Below are 14,192 nucleotides of genomic sequence, written 5' to 3' on the forward strand. Positions count from 1 at the left end.
GGATGCAGCTAGGGCCCCCCTGTGGATGCAGCTAGGGCCCCCCTTTGGATGCAGCTATAGGGCCTCCCTGTGGATGCAGCTAGGGCCTCCCTGTGGATGCAGCTAGGGCCCCCCTGTGGATGCAGCTAGGGCCTCCCTGTGGATGCAGCTAGGGCCTCCCTGTGGATGCAGCTATAGGGCCTCCCTGTGGATGCAGCTATAGGGCCTCCCTGTGGATGCAGCCAGGGCCTCCCTGAGGATGCAGCTAGGGCCTCCCTGTGGATGCAGCTAGGGCCTCCCTGTGGATGCAGCTAGGGCCTCCCTGTGGATGCAGCTAGGGCCTCCCTGTGGATGCAGCTAGGGCCTCCCTGTGGATGCAGCTAGGGCCTCTCTGTGGATGCAGCTAGGGCCTCCCTGTGGATGCAGCTAGGGCCTCCCTGTGGATGCAGCTAGGGCCTCCCTGTGGATGCAGCTAGGGCCTCCCTGTGGATGCAGCTAGGGCCTCCCTGTGGATGCAGCTAGGGCCTCTCTGTGGATGCAGCTAGGGCCTCCCTGTGGATGCAGCTAGGGCCTCCCTGTGGATGCAGCTAGGGCCTCCCTGTGGATGCCGCTAGGGCCTCCCTGTGGATGCAGCTAGGGCCTCCCTGTGGATGCAGCAGCTAGAGCCTCCCTGTGGATGCAGCTAGGGGCCTTCCTGTGGATGCAGCTAGGGCCTCCCTGTGGATGCAGCTAGGGCCTCCCTGTGGATGTAGCAGCTAGAGCCTCCCTGTGGATGCAGCTAGGGGCCTCCCTGTGGATGCAGCCAGGGCCTCCCTGAGGATGCAGCTAGGGCCTCCCTGTGGATGCAGCTAGGGCCTCCCTGTGGATGCAGCTAGGGCCTCCCTGTGGATGCAGCTAGGGCCTCCCTGTGGATGCAGCTAGGGCCTCTCTGTGGATGCAGCTAGGGCCTCCCTGTGGATGCAGCTAGGGCCTCCCTGTGGATGCAGCTAGGGCCTCCCTGTGGATGCAGCTAGGGCCTCCCTGTGGATGCCGCTAGGGCCTCCCTGTGGATGCAGCTAGGGCCTCCCTGTGGATGCAGCAGCTAGAGCCTCCCTGTGGATGCAGCTAGGGGCCTTCCTGTGGATGCAGCTAGGGCCTCCCTGTGGATGCAGCTAGGGCCTCCCTGTGGATGTAGCAGCTAGAGCCTCCCTGTGGATGCAGCTAGGGGCCTTCCTGTGGATGCAGCTAGGGCCTCCCTGTGGATGCAGCTATAGGGCCTCCCTGTGGATGCAGCAGCTAGGGCCTCCCTGTGGATGCAGCAGCTAGGGCCTCCCTGTGGATGCAGCTATAGGGCCTCCCTGTGGATGCAGCTATAGGGCCTCCCTGTGGATGCAGCTATAGGGCCTCCCTGTGGATGCAGCAGCTAGGGCCTCCCTGTGGATGCAGCTAGGGCCTCCCTGTGGATGCAGCTAGGGCCTCTCTGTGGATGCAGCTAGGGCCTCCCTGTGGATGCAGCTAGGGCCTCCCTGTGGATGCAGCTAGGGCCTCCCTGTGGATGCAGCTAGGGCCTCCCTGTGGATGCAGCTAGGGCCTTCCTGTGGATGCAGCTAGGGCCTCCCTGTGGATGCAGCTAGGGCCTTCCTGTGGATGCAGTTAGGGCCTCCCTGTGGATGCAGCAGCTAGGGCCTCCCTGTGGATGCAGCTAGGGCCTCCCTGTGGATGCAGCTAGGGCCTTCCTGTGGATGCAGCTAGGGCCTCCCTGTGGATGCAGCTAGGGCCTTCCTGTGGATGCAGCTAGGGCCTCCCTGTGGATGCAGCTATAGGGCCTCCCTGTGGATGCAGCAGCTAGGGCCTCCCTGTGGATGCAGCTAGGGCCTCCCTGTGGATGCAGCTAGGGCCTCCCTGTGGATGCAGCAGCTAGGGCCTCCCTGTGGATGCAGCTAGGGCCTTCCTGTGGATGCAGCTAGGGCCTCCCTGTGGATGCAGCTAGGGCCTCCCTGTGGATGCAGCTAGGGCCTTCCTGTGGATGCAGCTAGAGCCTCCCTGTGGATGCTTTATTTTTAATTAAAATTAGATTATATAGATTTTCTATTTTATTTAGTTTGGGAACCACTGTCCTAGAGTGCCTGAGCAGTGGACAGCTGTGACCTTATATGGCCTGATGGCTGATGACGTCTCATGATGACCTGTCTGAGCAGCCAATCATGATTTATGACATTATGCACTTTCAATAAAGCATTGTCACCTGAAAGGGCAATCGACAGGCAACAAATAGGGCTAAAGTACGATCATATCTTAAGACACATCAGTTCTGAAGGAGTTAAATCTGCTGTTAAAGTACGATCATATCTTAGTTAAAACACATCAGTTCTGAAGGAGTTAAATCTGCTGTTAAAGTACGATCATATCTTAAAACACATCGGTTCTGAAGGAGTTAAATCTGCTGTTAAAGTACGATCATATCTTAAAACACATCAGTTCTGAAGGAGTTAAAGCTGCTGTTAAAGTACGATCATATCTTAAAACACATCAGTTCTGAAGGAGTTAAATCTGCTGTTAAAGTACGATCATATCTTAAAACACATCTGTTCTGAAGGAGTTAAATCTGCTGTTAAAGTACGATCATATCTTAAAACACATCTGTTCTGAAGGAGTTAAATCTGCTTTTAAAGTACGATCATATCTTAAAACACATCTGTTCTGAAGGAGTTAAATCTGCTGTTAAAGTACGATCATATCTTAAAACACATCGGTTCTGAAGGAGTTAAAGCTGCTGTTAAAGTACGATCATATCTTAGTTAAAACACATCAGTTCTGAAGGAGTTAAAGCTGCTGTTAAAGTACGATCATATCTTAAAACACATCACTTGTTCTCGGTTGTGACTCGTCTCTTCACTCAGGTACTGACCCAGAGGAGACCATCATGAACGCCTTCAAGATCTTCGACCCCGAGGGAAAGGGAGTCCTGCGAGGAGATGAGTAAGATATAAAACACATCATTCAACATCTATATCTATATAAAACACATCATTCAACATCTATATAAAACACCTATCATTCAACATCTATATCTATATAAAACACCTATCATTCAACATCTATATCTATATAAAACACCTATCATTCAATATCTATATCTATATAAAACACCTATCATTCAACATCTATATCTATATAAAACACCTATCATTCAATATCTATATCTATATAAAACACCTATCATTCAATATCTATATAAAACACCTATCATTCAACATCTATATCTATATAAAACACGTATCATTCAATATCTATATCTATATAAAACACCTATCATTCAACATCTGTATCTATATAAAACACGTATCATTCAATATCTACAGTATATATATATAAAACACCTATCATTCAACATCTATATCTACATATGTATCCTTTTGCTGACATTTCATGAAACTACATGAAAGTACAGACTGACAGTTATTGTTATCTGTTACATTTACATTTTAGGTTTAGAAAACTATTTTATGGTCAATTTAGATGATCGAACTGTGAGTTTTGACTGAGAAGACTTTAAACAAATCGACAAAGAAGATTGGAATTCTTGCCCCATGGAATCACCGGCAACTCAACTGAGATCTTTTCAAAAACGTTGATTTTGTGCTAATTATTATATATATTTTTTTTAATTAAACCAAATTAAAGTGTGTACTTTGACATGTACAGTAAAATACAACACACATGTCCTGATCAAAGACACACATTTCAGGAGGATACTAAGTAGCAATTCTACTCATATTTGTTGTGCATTTTATCACTGATTAATCAATGGCAATTTCTGATAATGTCTGAAAAAAGGTTGAAGTAAAAGTATTTGATAATAATTTCCCTCTTTTCCAGAATCAAATACCACCTCATGTCTCAAGCCGACAAGTTCACAGAGGAAGAGGTAACGTCCATTTCTCCAAGTGGGGGTTTTGGGGATTTAGTTGGGAAACGTAAAAAGTTGACTTTTCTCTGTTTGAGGTTTGACCCTGCCTCCTACTTCCTGTTCCAGGTCAACGAAATGTTTGCAAACTTCCCTCTGGATGTCGCTGGCAACCTGGACTACAAAAACCTGTGTTATGTCATCACTCACGGTGAGGACAAGGAGGCGGAGTAAGAAAGCAAGCAATTGGAATCCTGGAATCACCTGTCAATCATCTGAGACTGCCCCCACCACACATTTGTGCCCAAAACATGTAACATAGCCCCTCCCCCTCGCCCCATCGCTCAACATTGAAGTGTAATAAAAGTCCATTGTTAATAATCTAGTAGTGCTTGTGTTTATTACTGTTTTATACAGTAGGGTTAGGACAGCCGAAGGACAGCCGAAACCCGAACAATCTTTCGCCGTCGACTAAAAACACACTTCTTCAATCAATATCTGAAATGAAAAAAGTTAAAAAAAACTAAACACTAACCTTCTTACTGTCTTATATTCTGTAACTAACCTTTATATGCACTCTTCCTACTATACTAATATGTCTGTATTACTATATGCACTCAACACTGCAGCACGCACGTTTCACCACTGTTTGATGAACATTGTTAGTCAGCTGATAGAGTTGTACCCTTCCTGCTGACTTGTCGTACAGAACTTGTAAGTCGCTTTGGATAAAAGCGTTCGGCTTTACAACTTATGCCTCACATTCACCCAGTCACTCACACACACACACACCGACGGCAGAGTGCCAACCTGCTCATCGGGAGCAGTTAGGGGTTAAGTGTCTTGCTCAAAGACGATTCTTCACGCTGCCCGGGAGGAGCAGGAATCTAACCGGGAACCATCTGATTACCAGAGGACATGCTCTAACTCCTGAGCCGCTGACGCCACTCAGTAGCACACGCACACGCACGCACACACACACGCACGCGCACGTGCACACGCACACACACACACACACACACACACACGCACACGCGCACGCACACACACCTGAAAGATTGATACATGTCCACATATATTTAAAAACAAAGAAAACATTGAAAATGCAGTCAGAGATTCAGAGCTCTGTCAGGTACAGATGGTTTTCAACCAACTAACAACCAACTAGCCAGGAAGCAGATTGGGCACACTGTTACCCAGCATGCATCTGGCCGACCTAAAAAATTTGTCTTTCACTCAAACACAAATGTGAATTCTGATGTAGGCTATATGTCGGCTTTCCCAAAACCGCTGAAGATGCTGTTTATAGTGTTTATATAGATTTTTTTAAGCGGTTCTATTCCCATCATTCTTTGGTCACTACCATCATCACCACAGGGACCAAGAAATGATGGCAATATCGTGATACTTTTTGGGATATACCAAGATACTCTTCTGTAAGGGTTACCTCATTACTGCAGTCGAAACAATATTGATTTAAAGGAACACGCCAACATTATGGGACAACAATATGCGCTTATCGATACGGACCACTAGCCTATAGCTTAAAACTCTGGGAGAGGTGTTTTTGGCCAACAGCTACTGTAGGCTAGCTTCCATTCTTTTGTGCTAAGCTAGGCTAGCTTGCAGCCGGATAGTTTTCTACTGTACGCACAGAGGAAATTTGTATCTATCTTCTTGAAGAAGACAGTAACCGAATGTCCTATAATGTTGGTGTGTTCCTTTAAAGACCATCGTCAGAAAAAAACGTTAATTTTGACACCTTTTTAGGCTATTGTTTGGTTCTCAACCTTTTTCATGTCAAGGATTCCAGCTGTTAGTTCTCCTACTATTGGCAGTAGTGGAGCCTAATGGCTATTTGCATGAAGGACTGGCTGAGGCGATTAGTGGTGTGTCAGGGGGGGATAAGTCTATGACTGAACATGCTCTTCATCTTCTGCTAGCTCATCATAGAGGGGGTGGGAGGGGTTTTCCAGGATAGCATCCAGCATTATCCTCATCCACCTCTCCGCCCACCACCTCTAGTCTGACCAGTTTGACTCTCACCACGGAGCTAGCCTTCCTCACCAGCTTGTTCAGTTTGTCCCTTGAGTTGATGTAGCCCCCCCCAGCATACAACGGTGAAGAAGAGGACGCTGGCCACTACAGACTGGCAAAACAACAGCAGCAGACTATTGCACATGTTGAAGGACCCGAGTCTCTTCAGGAAGAACAACCTGCTCTGTCCCTTCCTGTAGAGGGCCTCTGTGTTGTCCTGCTCTGTCCCTTCCTGTAGAGGCCTCTGTGTTGTCCTGCTCTGTCCCTTCCTGTAGAGGGCCTCAGTGTTGTCCTGCTCTGTCCCTTCCTGTGGAGCCTCTGTGTTGTCCTGCTCTGTCCCTTCCTGTAGAAGAGCCTCTGTGTTGTCCTGCTCTGTCCCTTCCTGTAGAAGAGCCTCAGTGTTGTCCTGCTCTGTCTCTTCCTGTAGAGGGCCTCTGTGTTGTCCTGCTCTGTCCCTTCCTGTAGAGCCTCTGTGTTGTCCTGCTCTGTCCCTTCCTGTAGAGCCTCTGTGTTGTCCTGCTCTGTCCCTTCCTGTAGAGCCTCAGTGTTGTCCTGCTCTGTCCCTTCCTGTAGAGGCCTCTGTGTTGTCCTGCTCTGTCTCTTCCTGTAGAGGGCCTCTGTGTTGTCCTGCTCTGTCCCTTCCTGTAGAGGCCTCTGTGTTGTCCTGCTCTGTCCCTTCCTGTAGAGCCTCTGTGTTGTCCTGCTCTGTCCCTTCCCGTAGAGCCTCTGTATTGTCCTGCTCTGTCCCTTCCTGTAGAGGCCTCTGTGTTGTCCTGCTCTGTCCCTTCCGGTAAAGTCTCTGTGTTGTCAGATCAGTCCAGTCTACTGTTCAGGTGAACTCCCAGGAAACTTTAGTTCGTCACCACCTCCAACTCCTCCCCTCGGATAGGGATGAGAGTTGTTTCGACGGTAATCGACCACCAGCTCCTTGGGGACATTACATAGACTTACATTCTGTAACTAACCCTAACCATAACCTTAATGCTAACCCTAACCGTAACTTAACTGTACCCTTACCCTAACCCTAACCTTAACAGTGACACTACAATAGGTCATCGACCAAGATCATGAACATGTAATTGCCAAATATTCTGATTTCGTGGTGTGTATTCTCAAAGTTGGTCATTTTTCACATGAACGTGCCCCCCCCCCCCCGCACGCACGCACACACGCACGCACACACGCACGCACGCACGCACGCACACACACACACACACACACACACACACACACACACACACACACACACACACACACACACACACACACACACACACACACACACACACACTTCGCCTGCAAACTCACTTGTCTCTCTCCAACCCCACAAACTGCCTCCACAGTATAGCTTGATTTGAGAACTCTGTCTTGAGGTTTTATAGAGCAGGTTTCTGGCTCAGCAAGAGGCAGGCTTGCCAGACTCCAGACTCAGGCTACTGTGCTGACAGCTTACAAATTGACTCTGATTTACAACAAGGGGGCTGCAGCCAAGGCCTGGGCTTAAACAGAACCAGTCCACCCTGGTAATTAAAGACAGATTTCCTCCTGTTCTGCTGGACCCTGTAGAGGTGGGAGTAGAGTGAGACGCTGCTGCCCTCTTGTGGTGAAAATGGGGAAGTGCGCCAAAGTGGAACAGTGGCTTTTAAGGGAAATTCCACCACAAAGCAACATTAAACTGATTTACCAGATTGAGGCATAACTGATTTATTCTCCCTGTGGTGTTTATGTGCTTTTCTTCTGCTCACTTGCATTGCAATATGCATTAAGCAAAGCCTTACCTGTGTAAATGTCACCAAAACACCAATTCTACAACCACCCATTCAGCTCATAATTATGAGCTGTACAAATAAAGCTGGACTGGTCTGATACTGATTGTGCTTTTTAGAACCTATATCAGCCTATACTAATGCGATTTTAAAGCCCATATCAGCCTATACTAATGGGATTCTTAAGCCCTACAGTATATGCACAGTATCTTAGTATCTTATGGTTTTCGGTCCAGCACCTTGAGGGCCTGTTTATACAGAGAGAGAATGGGTGTCATGGTTGTATTTTTGCATGGGTCCAGCTAGTCATACAGTACATGAGATGGGAAATGATCATTGCATTCATATAAAGAAGGGCAGCCGTGGATGTTAAACAGTTCCTCATGAATCTGAAATTTGACAAATTGTATTTGGCAGTCTGGGTTACTCTTTTTACCTGCTTTTTGAATGATAATGTAGAGTCAAGGATAATACCAAGATATTTAAATTGTGAGACTACTTGAATTGGCTCTCCAGCAACAAACACTCCAGGATTATCAGATGTTGGATTGGATTTTGTGAAGTACATACAAACTGTCTTCTTCACATTAAGACATAGTTGAGACTCTGTGAGCCAGTTGCTGACATTCACCATTGCAGCGTTTAGTTTAACAGCTGCCAGTTCTTTGGTTTTTGCATGAATATAAATAACAGTGTCATCGGCATACATTTGAATTTCACACTCTGTGCAAACAGATAGAAGATCATTTATAAATAAACTAAATAGGAGAGGCTCGAAGATTGATCCCTGGGGCACACCCATTGTATTGCTCAGGAAGGGTGATGTTTCACATCTGACCCTAACACATTGAATTCTGTCAGCAAGACAAGACTTCACCCAGTTCAGCGCGCCAGTAGAAAAATTATAGTTAGCAAGTTTGCAAAGGAGTATCTGATGAGTAACAGTGTCAAATGCCTTCTTAAACTCTAAGAATATGGCACAGACGACACCTCCTTTGTCCAGCTTTTGTTTAATACTCTCTAGGAGAAAGCAGTTGGCTGTCTCTGTGGAGTGGTTGGTCCGAAAGCCAAATTGCATTGGGTGCAGAGTGTACGGGCTATTATTAATATGGGAGATTAGCTGTTCAATAATGCATTTTTCAGCAACTTTGGAGATAACAGGCAATATACTGATTGGCCTAAACTTACTCACTGTGCTTGAGTCTCCTGATTTAAAGACTGGTATAACAATGGCTGTCTTCCAGTCATTAGGGTATTTATATTCTTTAATAGAGGCATTCACTATTTTTGTTAATGGTTCAGTGAATGCATCTGCATTATTTTTTTTAGAAAAAGTGAGTCCAGACCAAATACATCCTTAGACTTAGAGCTTTTGAGGGATTTCAGAATTTTGCTAATTTGGGCTTCAGTGACCTCCATCAGGGAAAACCCTGGCTGGGATTCATCTATCAGACGTGCAATAAGTGGTCGTGTTTGACTGTTGGGCATTGTCATCCTAACAGTGTGTTCCACATTGTTGTGGCATAATTGCGGAAACGTGTTTAGTCCCTTGTTTGAGCCGAATCTGGGTTTAACATGATTTGTGGAGCCCCCTCTGGTGTTATGGCCATGATATTCACTGACCTTTGGGAAGTATTTTGACATGTACATGGGTATCTTAGTGGTGTAGTGTATCTTGTAGACCAGGCCCATTGCAAGTTGCTGTACTCTGTCATCTACTCTAAGCCATCCTAGGTAGTCAAAGTGGGCAGGGGTGAGGTGGGTTCTAGGAGTAAGGTCAAGTAGTAGTCTGACAGGGGCAGCTAGGTGGTGCAGTGGGCAAGGCGCTCACCACCAATGCAGGAGACGCTGGGTTCGAGCCCAGCTCTCCGCATTGCTATCAACTTGGCTGGTCGTTCATACTAATACAATTGGCAGTATTAGGGGCGTGGGAAGCTGATGGGTGGGGATCGGACGTTGTGGACAGCGACTCCTACAGGTCGGTTGGTGCGCTTGCGCAGCAGAATGAGGAAGCAACGGGGGCGGCGTGCCCTCCCACGCAGACCCCCGACGCTGAGAGATAGCGCTGTGCAGGTGAAAAGATGCGACGGCTGCTTCCTCGAGTACCGGAGGGGACACATGATGTAAGGCTTCGTCCACATTGCAGCCGGCTTGTGGGAGGCATGGCCTAACAGCGTTCGAGACAGGGAAGGGGAGAATTGGACGATATGAAATTGGGATGGGAAAAAAAATAGAAAATGGGAGAAAAAGTAGATCAAAAAATAAATAGTAGTCTGACCAGTTTGTTTTGTGATGTTTGTAATCTTGTTTTTAGCGCCTTTGAGGTGCTTTGGTACCATGAGGTGCAAGCATAGTCGTAGTACCCTTGAATGAGTGCTCCTGCCAGAGTCTTCAGGGTATTCTTGTTTACCAGAGAGGAGATCCGGTACAAGAATCTAGTTTGTTGGTTGACTTTTTTGATTACATTGGATGCCATTTTGTCACAGGAAAGATTTGCCTCTAGGATGGAACCCAGGTATGTAATTTCATCTTTCCTTGTGACAATATTGTCACCCACTGTAACTGAGAAGCCGTCGGTCTTGCTGAGTTTGTTATTTGTTATTTCTCACTTTCGTCGTGGGTTTATGCAGAGATGATGCATAATATCTCTTAACTCACCCAGCGGTCGCTGTCTACCTTCTGGCTAGAACACCAGTGCTTTAATCAATGGGGAGACTGCGAAATTTGCGAGTGCTTAAAATATTTCTTATATTATAGCTATGGGTCTAATAACACCGTCGATTGTCAGTGAGTTGCTTCTAGTCAACATGCAAAAAACTGATTGTTTTTTCATCCGTACATTTCCGTTTTATATTGTTTTGAATATGAGTATAGTTTTGGTGATTCTTAGTAATCCCAGGAAAAGACGTAATAATAGTGTTTTAGTGGAATACACTTATCATGTTGACATTTTTCGCCTGGTTATCGAATATTCCTGAAACAAATGCTAGATTATCATTATTGTCTTCTTGTGCATACATGAAATGGCCCTCGTAGTGTTTTTTTTTATTGATTTTTGACATGATGCGCAGTTGGAAGAAACAGTACTAGGTGCTATTCTATTACATAGCACCTATTCCATCTCCCTGCTCCAAAAAATATTGAAAATAAAATTTCAATCAATCATATACCGATAAACTATCAGGCGGAGTGGCGTCATTTCCAGACAACTCACTCTCGTCGTGGGTTTATGCAGAGATGATGCATAATATCTCTTAACGTGTAAGATAAATACTGTGAGGCAACATGCGTGTAGCGTCCGATATATGGATATGTCTACATTTATACAAATGTAACCGTGGAGGAGGAAGGAGGAAGATGGTTTTGTCCGGAAGACCAGAGTAGAGGGAATTGCAGTAGTCCAGTTGTGAGAAAATTAGCATGATGACGACTCATTTCTGCATTGTACCTCACTGTTACTCATTTTACTCTGTATTGTATATTGTCTATATTGACTGAACATTCCTTTATTAACTTTTTACTTACTTCTTAATTACTTTAGTTGACTATATGTAGCAGACTCTCAGGGGCTCATAGAGAAACAAGCATTTCATAATAAAGTATTCTGTATTTTATTATGACAAATAATACACAAACTTGAAACTATATAAAAGTCGCTGGGGGAGAGGAAGGACTTGTTTTTTAACATGATGCGCAGTTGGAAGAACAGCGTCTTCCTGCTCCAAAAATATTGAAAATAAAGTTTCAATCAATCATTATACCGATTAAGGTTCAGGCGGAGCGGCGTCATTTCCAGACAACTCACTCTCGGTCGTGGGTTTATGCAGAGATGATGCATAATATCTCTTAACGTGTAAGATAAATACTATCAGGCAACATGCGTGTAGCGTGCGATATATGGATATGTCTACATTTATACAAATGTAACCGTAGAGGAATTATTTAAGAACAATGAACGCTATTCAAGTATACTTCCCAACACATCCTCGTCACGTGGCAGCCACCCTCCAATAGGATACGAGCTAAATATCTATACTCAAAAACACCTAAAAGAGGAAGAGTTGCATATATTTTCTACTAATCTGAATCATATAGACAAAGGAAACGAATAACGTTAACCGAACGCTCAGCGGGTGACATCAAGTTGACTTTACGATCCAATCTCTCCCTGTTTTTCTGTTATGTTCTCTCACGTTGCAGATACACAAGGAGCTCTGGCTCCACCAGCTGGACAATCAAGGGTCCCCCATTTTCAATTCATCATAACATATATGACATACATGACATACAGATAGACAGTACTGCTACATCTATACATTTATGACATATCAGATTTGCAAATACAGTACTGTTTGTGATACAAAAGTGTCCAGAAAAAGAGTGTATATACATTTGGCGTAGAAACTGTACATTGGAGGAGGTTGGGTGGGTGGGGTGGGGTTGGGTGGGTTGGGTGAGGGCTGTACATTGGAGGTGGGGGGGGGGTTGGGTAGGGGACACACACACATTTTACACTGTACATTGGAATACTGACAAAGCCTTACTTGGTCATTTACTGTACAACTAGGTTAGGACATTTGTAGGGGCCAGTTTCGAATTGCAGTCTCACGTAGGTGTTTTTTGAGAGTGTTTTTGAAAGTGGGTAGTGATTCACATTCCTTTACAGCTTTAGGTAGGGCGTTCCACATTGATGTGGCATAATTGCGAAACGTGTTTAGTCCCTTGTTTGAGCCGAATCTGGGTTTTACATGATTTGTGGAGCTCCCTCTGGTGTTGTGATCGTGGTATTCACTGACCTTTGGGAAGTATTTTGACATGTACATGGGTACCTTGGTCGCGTAGTGTATCTTGTAGACCAGGCCCATTGCAAGTTGCTGTACTCTGTCGTCTACTCTAAGCCATCCTAGGTTGTCAAAGTGGGCAGGGGTGAGGTGGGTTCTAGGAGTTAGGTCAAGCAGTAGTCTGACTAGCTTGTTTTGAGATGTTTGTAATTTGCTTTTTAGTGCCTTTGAGGTGCTTTGGTACCATGAGGTGCAAGCATAGTCGTAGTACCCTTGAATGAGTGCTCCTGCTAGAGTCTTCAGGGTATTCTTGTTTACCAGAGAGGAGATCCGGTACAAGAATCGCATTCGTTGGTTGACTTTTTTTATTACATTGGATGCCATTTTGTCACAGGAAAGATTAGCCTCTAGGATGGAACCCAGGTAGGTAATTTCATCTTTCCTTGTGATAATATTGTCACCCACTGCAACCGAGAAGCCGTCGGTCTTGCTGAGTTTGTTATTTGAACCGAAGCGAATGGACTCTGTTTTGCCCATGTGTAATGATAGTTTGTTGTCGGCGAGCCATATGCAGATTTTGCCTAGTTCCGAGCTGAGGGCTTTTTCAACCTGTAACTTGTTCTTGTCAGAGACCAGCAGGGCTGAGTCGTCCGCAAACAGGAACAAGTTGCAGTCACAAGCTGACGACATGTCATTTGCATAAATTAGGAATAGTAGCGGTCCTAGTATGCTTCCTTGTGGAACACCACAGCTCACTGTGAGGGGGGGGGGATAGGGTACCGTTTACTTCCACCATCTGTTCCCTCCCCTCCAGGTAGGATTGTATCCAGCTCACTGATAAACTATCAAAACCAATTGCTTTTAGCTTGTCAATCAGAATGGTGTGATTGACAGTGTCGAAGGCCTTTTGTAGGTCCAGCATGACCATGCCGCAGTATTTGCCCGCGTCCACCTCTTGTTTGATGTGGTCGTTCAAGTAGATGTGGTCGTTGTATTGAGCCCCTACTACAGCTGCTAAGAAAAATACTTTCGTCTTGTTTACATAAGGGTCCTCCATTCATCAAGACATTTATGACATACAAAAGACATACAAATACACAGTACTGTGTAAGAAAAAGAGATCATAAAAAAATATACATCCGAAGGGGAAGAAACTGTACATTGGAGTGGGTGGGGGTTTCGACATTTACCTGGACCAGTTTCTAATAGCAGCCACCCGTAGGTGCTCTTTGAGAGCGGTTTTGAAGGAGGGTAGGCATTCACATTCCTTAACGGATGTGGGTAGGGCGTTCCACATTATTGTGGCATAATTGCTTAACATTCTGTATTGTCGCAGTGAAAGGGTTAACCCTTTGGTAGTGTGGTAGTGAAAGGGTTATGGAGACCCTTCACCCGTGTGCTGCTGTCCATGGTGCTGCTGTCATGGAGCCTCCTAATCAATGCTTTCAACAGAATATCCTGAGCACACTGTGTGAGAATGTTTTTTTATACACTGCCATCTAGTGTAAGACTCATGCACGTGCATTAAACGGTGTGGTTAAAACTGTTCCTACAGTAGGTGTGGTGTAGCGGTGTATTGATTGATTGTATGAAAACTTTATTAACAGATTGCAGAATGCTAAGAGGATGCAGACCAGAAAAAGTCTTTCGTTTCGTCGTTTACATCAGGGTCCTCCATTTTCAATTCATCATTCATTGTTGTCTTGTTACAAGTCAATCTTTATCCTACAGTAGGTTGTGGAG

At 45.4% G+C, this 14,192-nt stretch overlaps 1 protein-coding gene across 1 annotated transcript in view; it reads left to right on the forward strand.

The window, feature by feature from the left end:
* The window catches only part of myl10 (myosin, light chain 10, regulatory), a gene marked incomplete at its 3' end in the record, with an annotated part of 8,666 nt that extends 4,567 nt beyond the window's left edge, over nt 1-4,099 (forward strand). The window contains exons 4-6 of the mRNA XM_084320651.1: nt 2,859-2,937; nt 3,838-3,886; nt 3,995-4,099. Coding sequence (XP_084176777.1) covers nt 2,859-2,937; nt 3,838-3,886; nt 3,995-4,099 — 233 coding nt within the window. The remainder of the gene's footprint in view (nt 1-2,858; nt 2,938-3,837; nt 3,887-3,994) is intronic.
* Nucleotides 4,100-14,192: the final 10,093 nt, after the last annotated feature.

The sequence above is a fragment of the Notolepis coatsorum genome (genome assembly GCF_963971535.1).
Source record: "Notolepis coatsorum genome assembly, chromosome: 8".
Classification (NCBI taxonomy): domain Eukaryota; kingdom Metazoa; phylum Chordata; class Actinopteri; order Aulopiformes; family Paralepididae; genus Notolepis; species Notolepis coatsorum.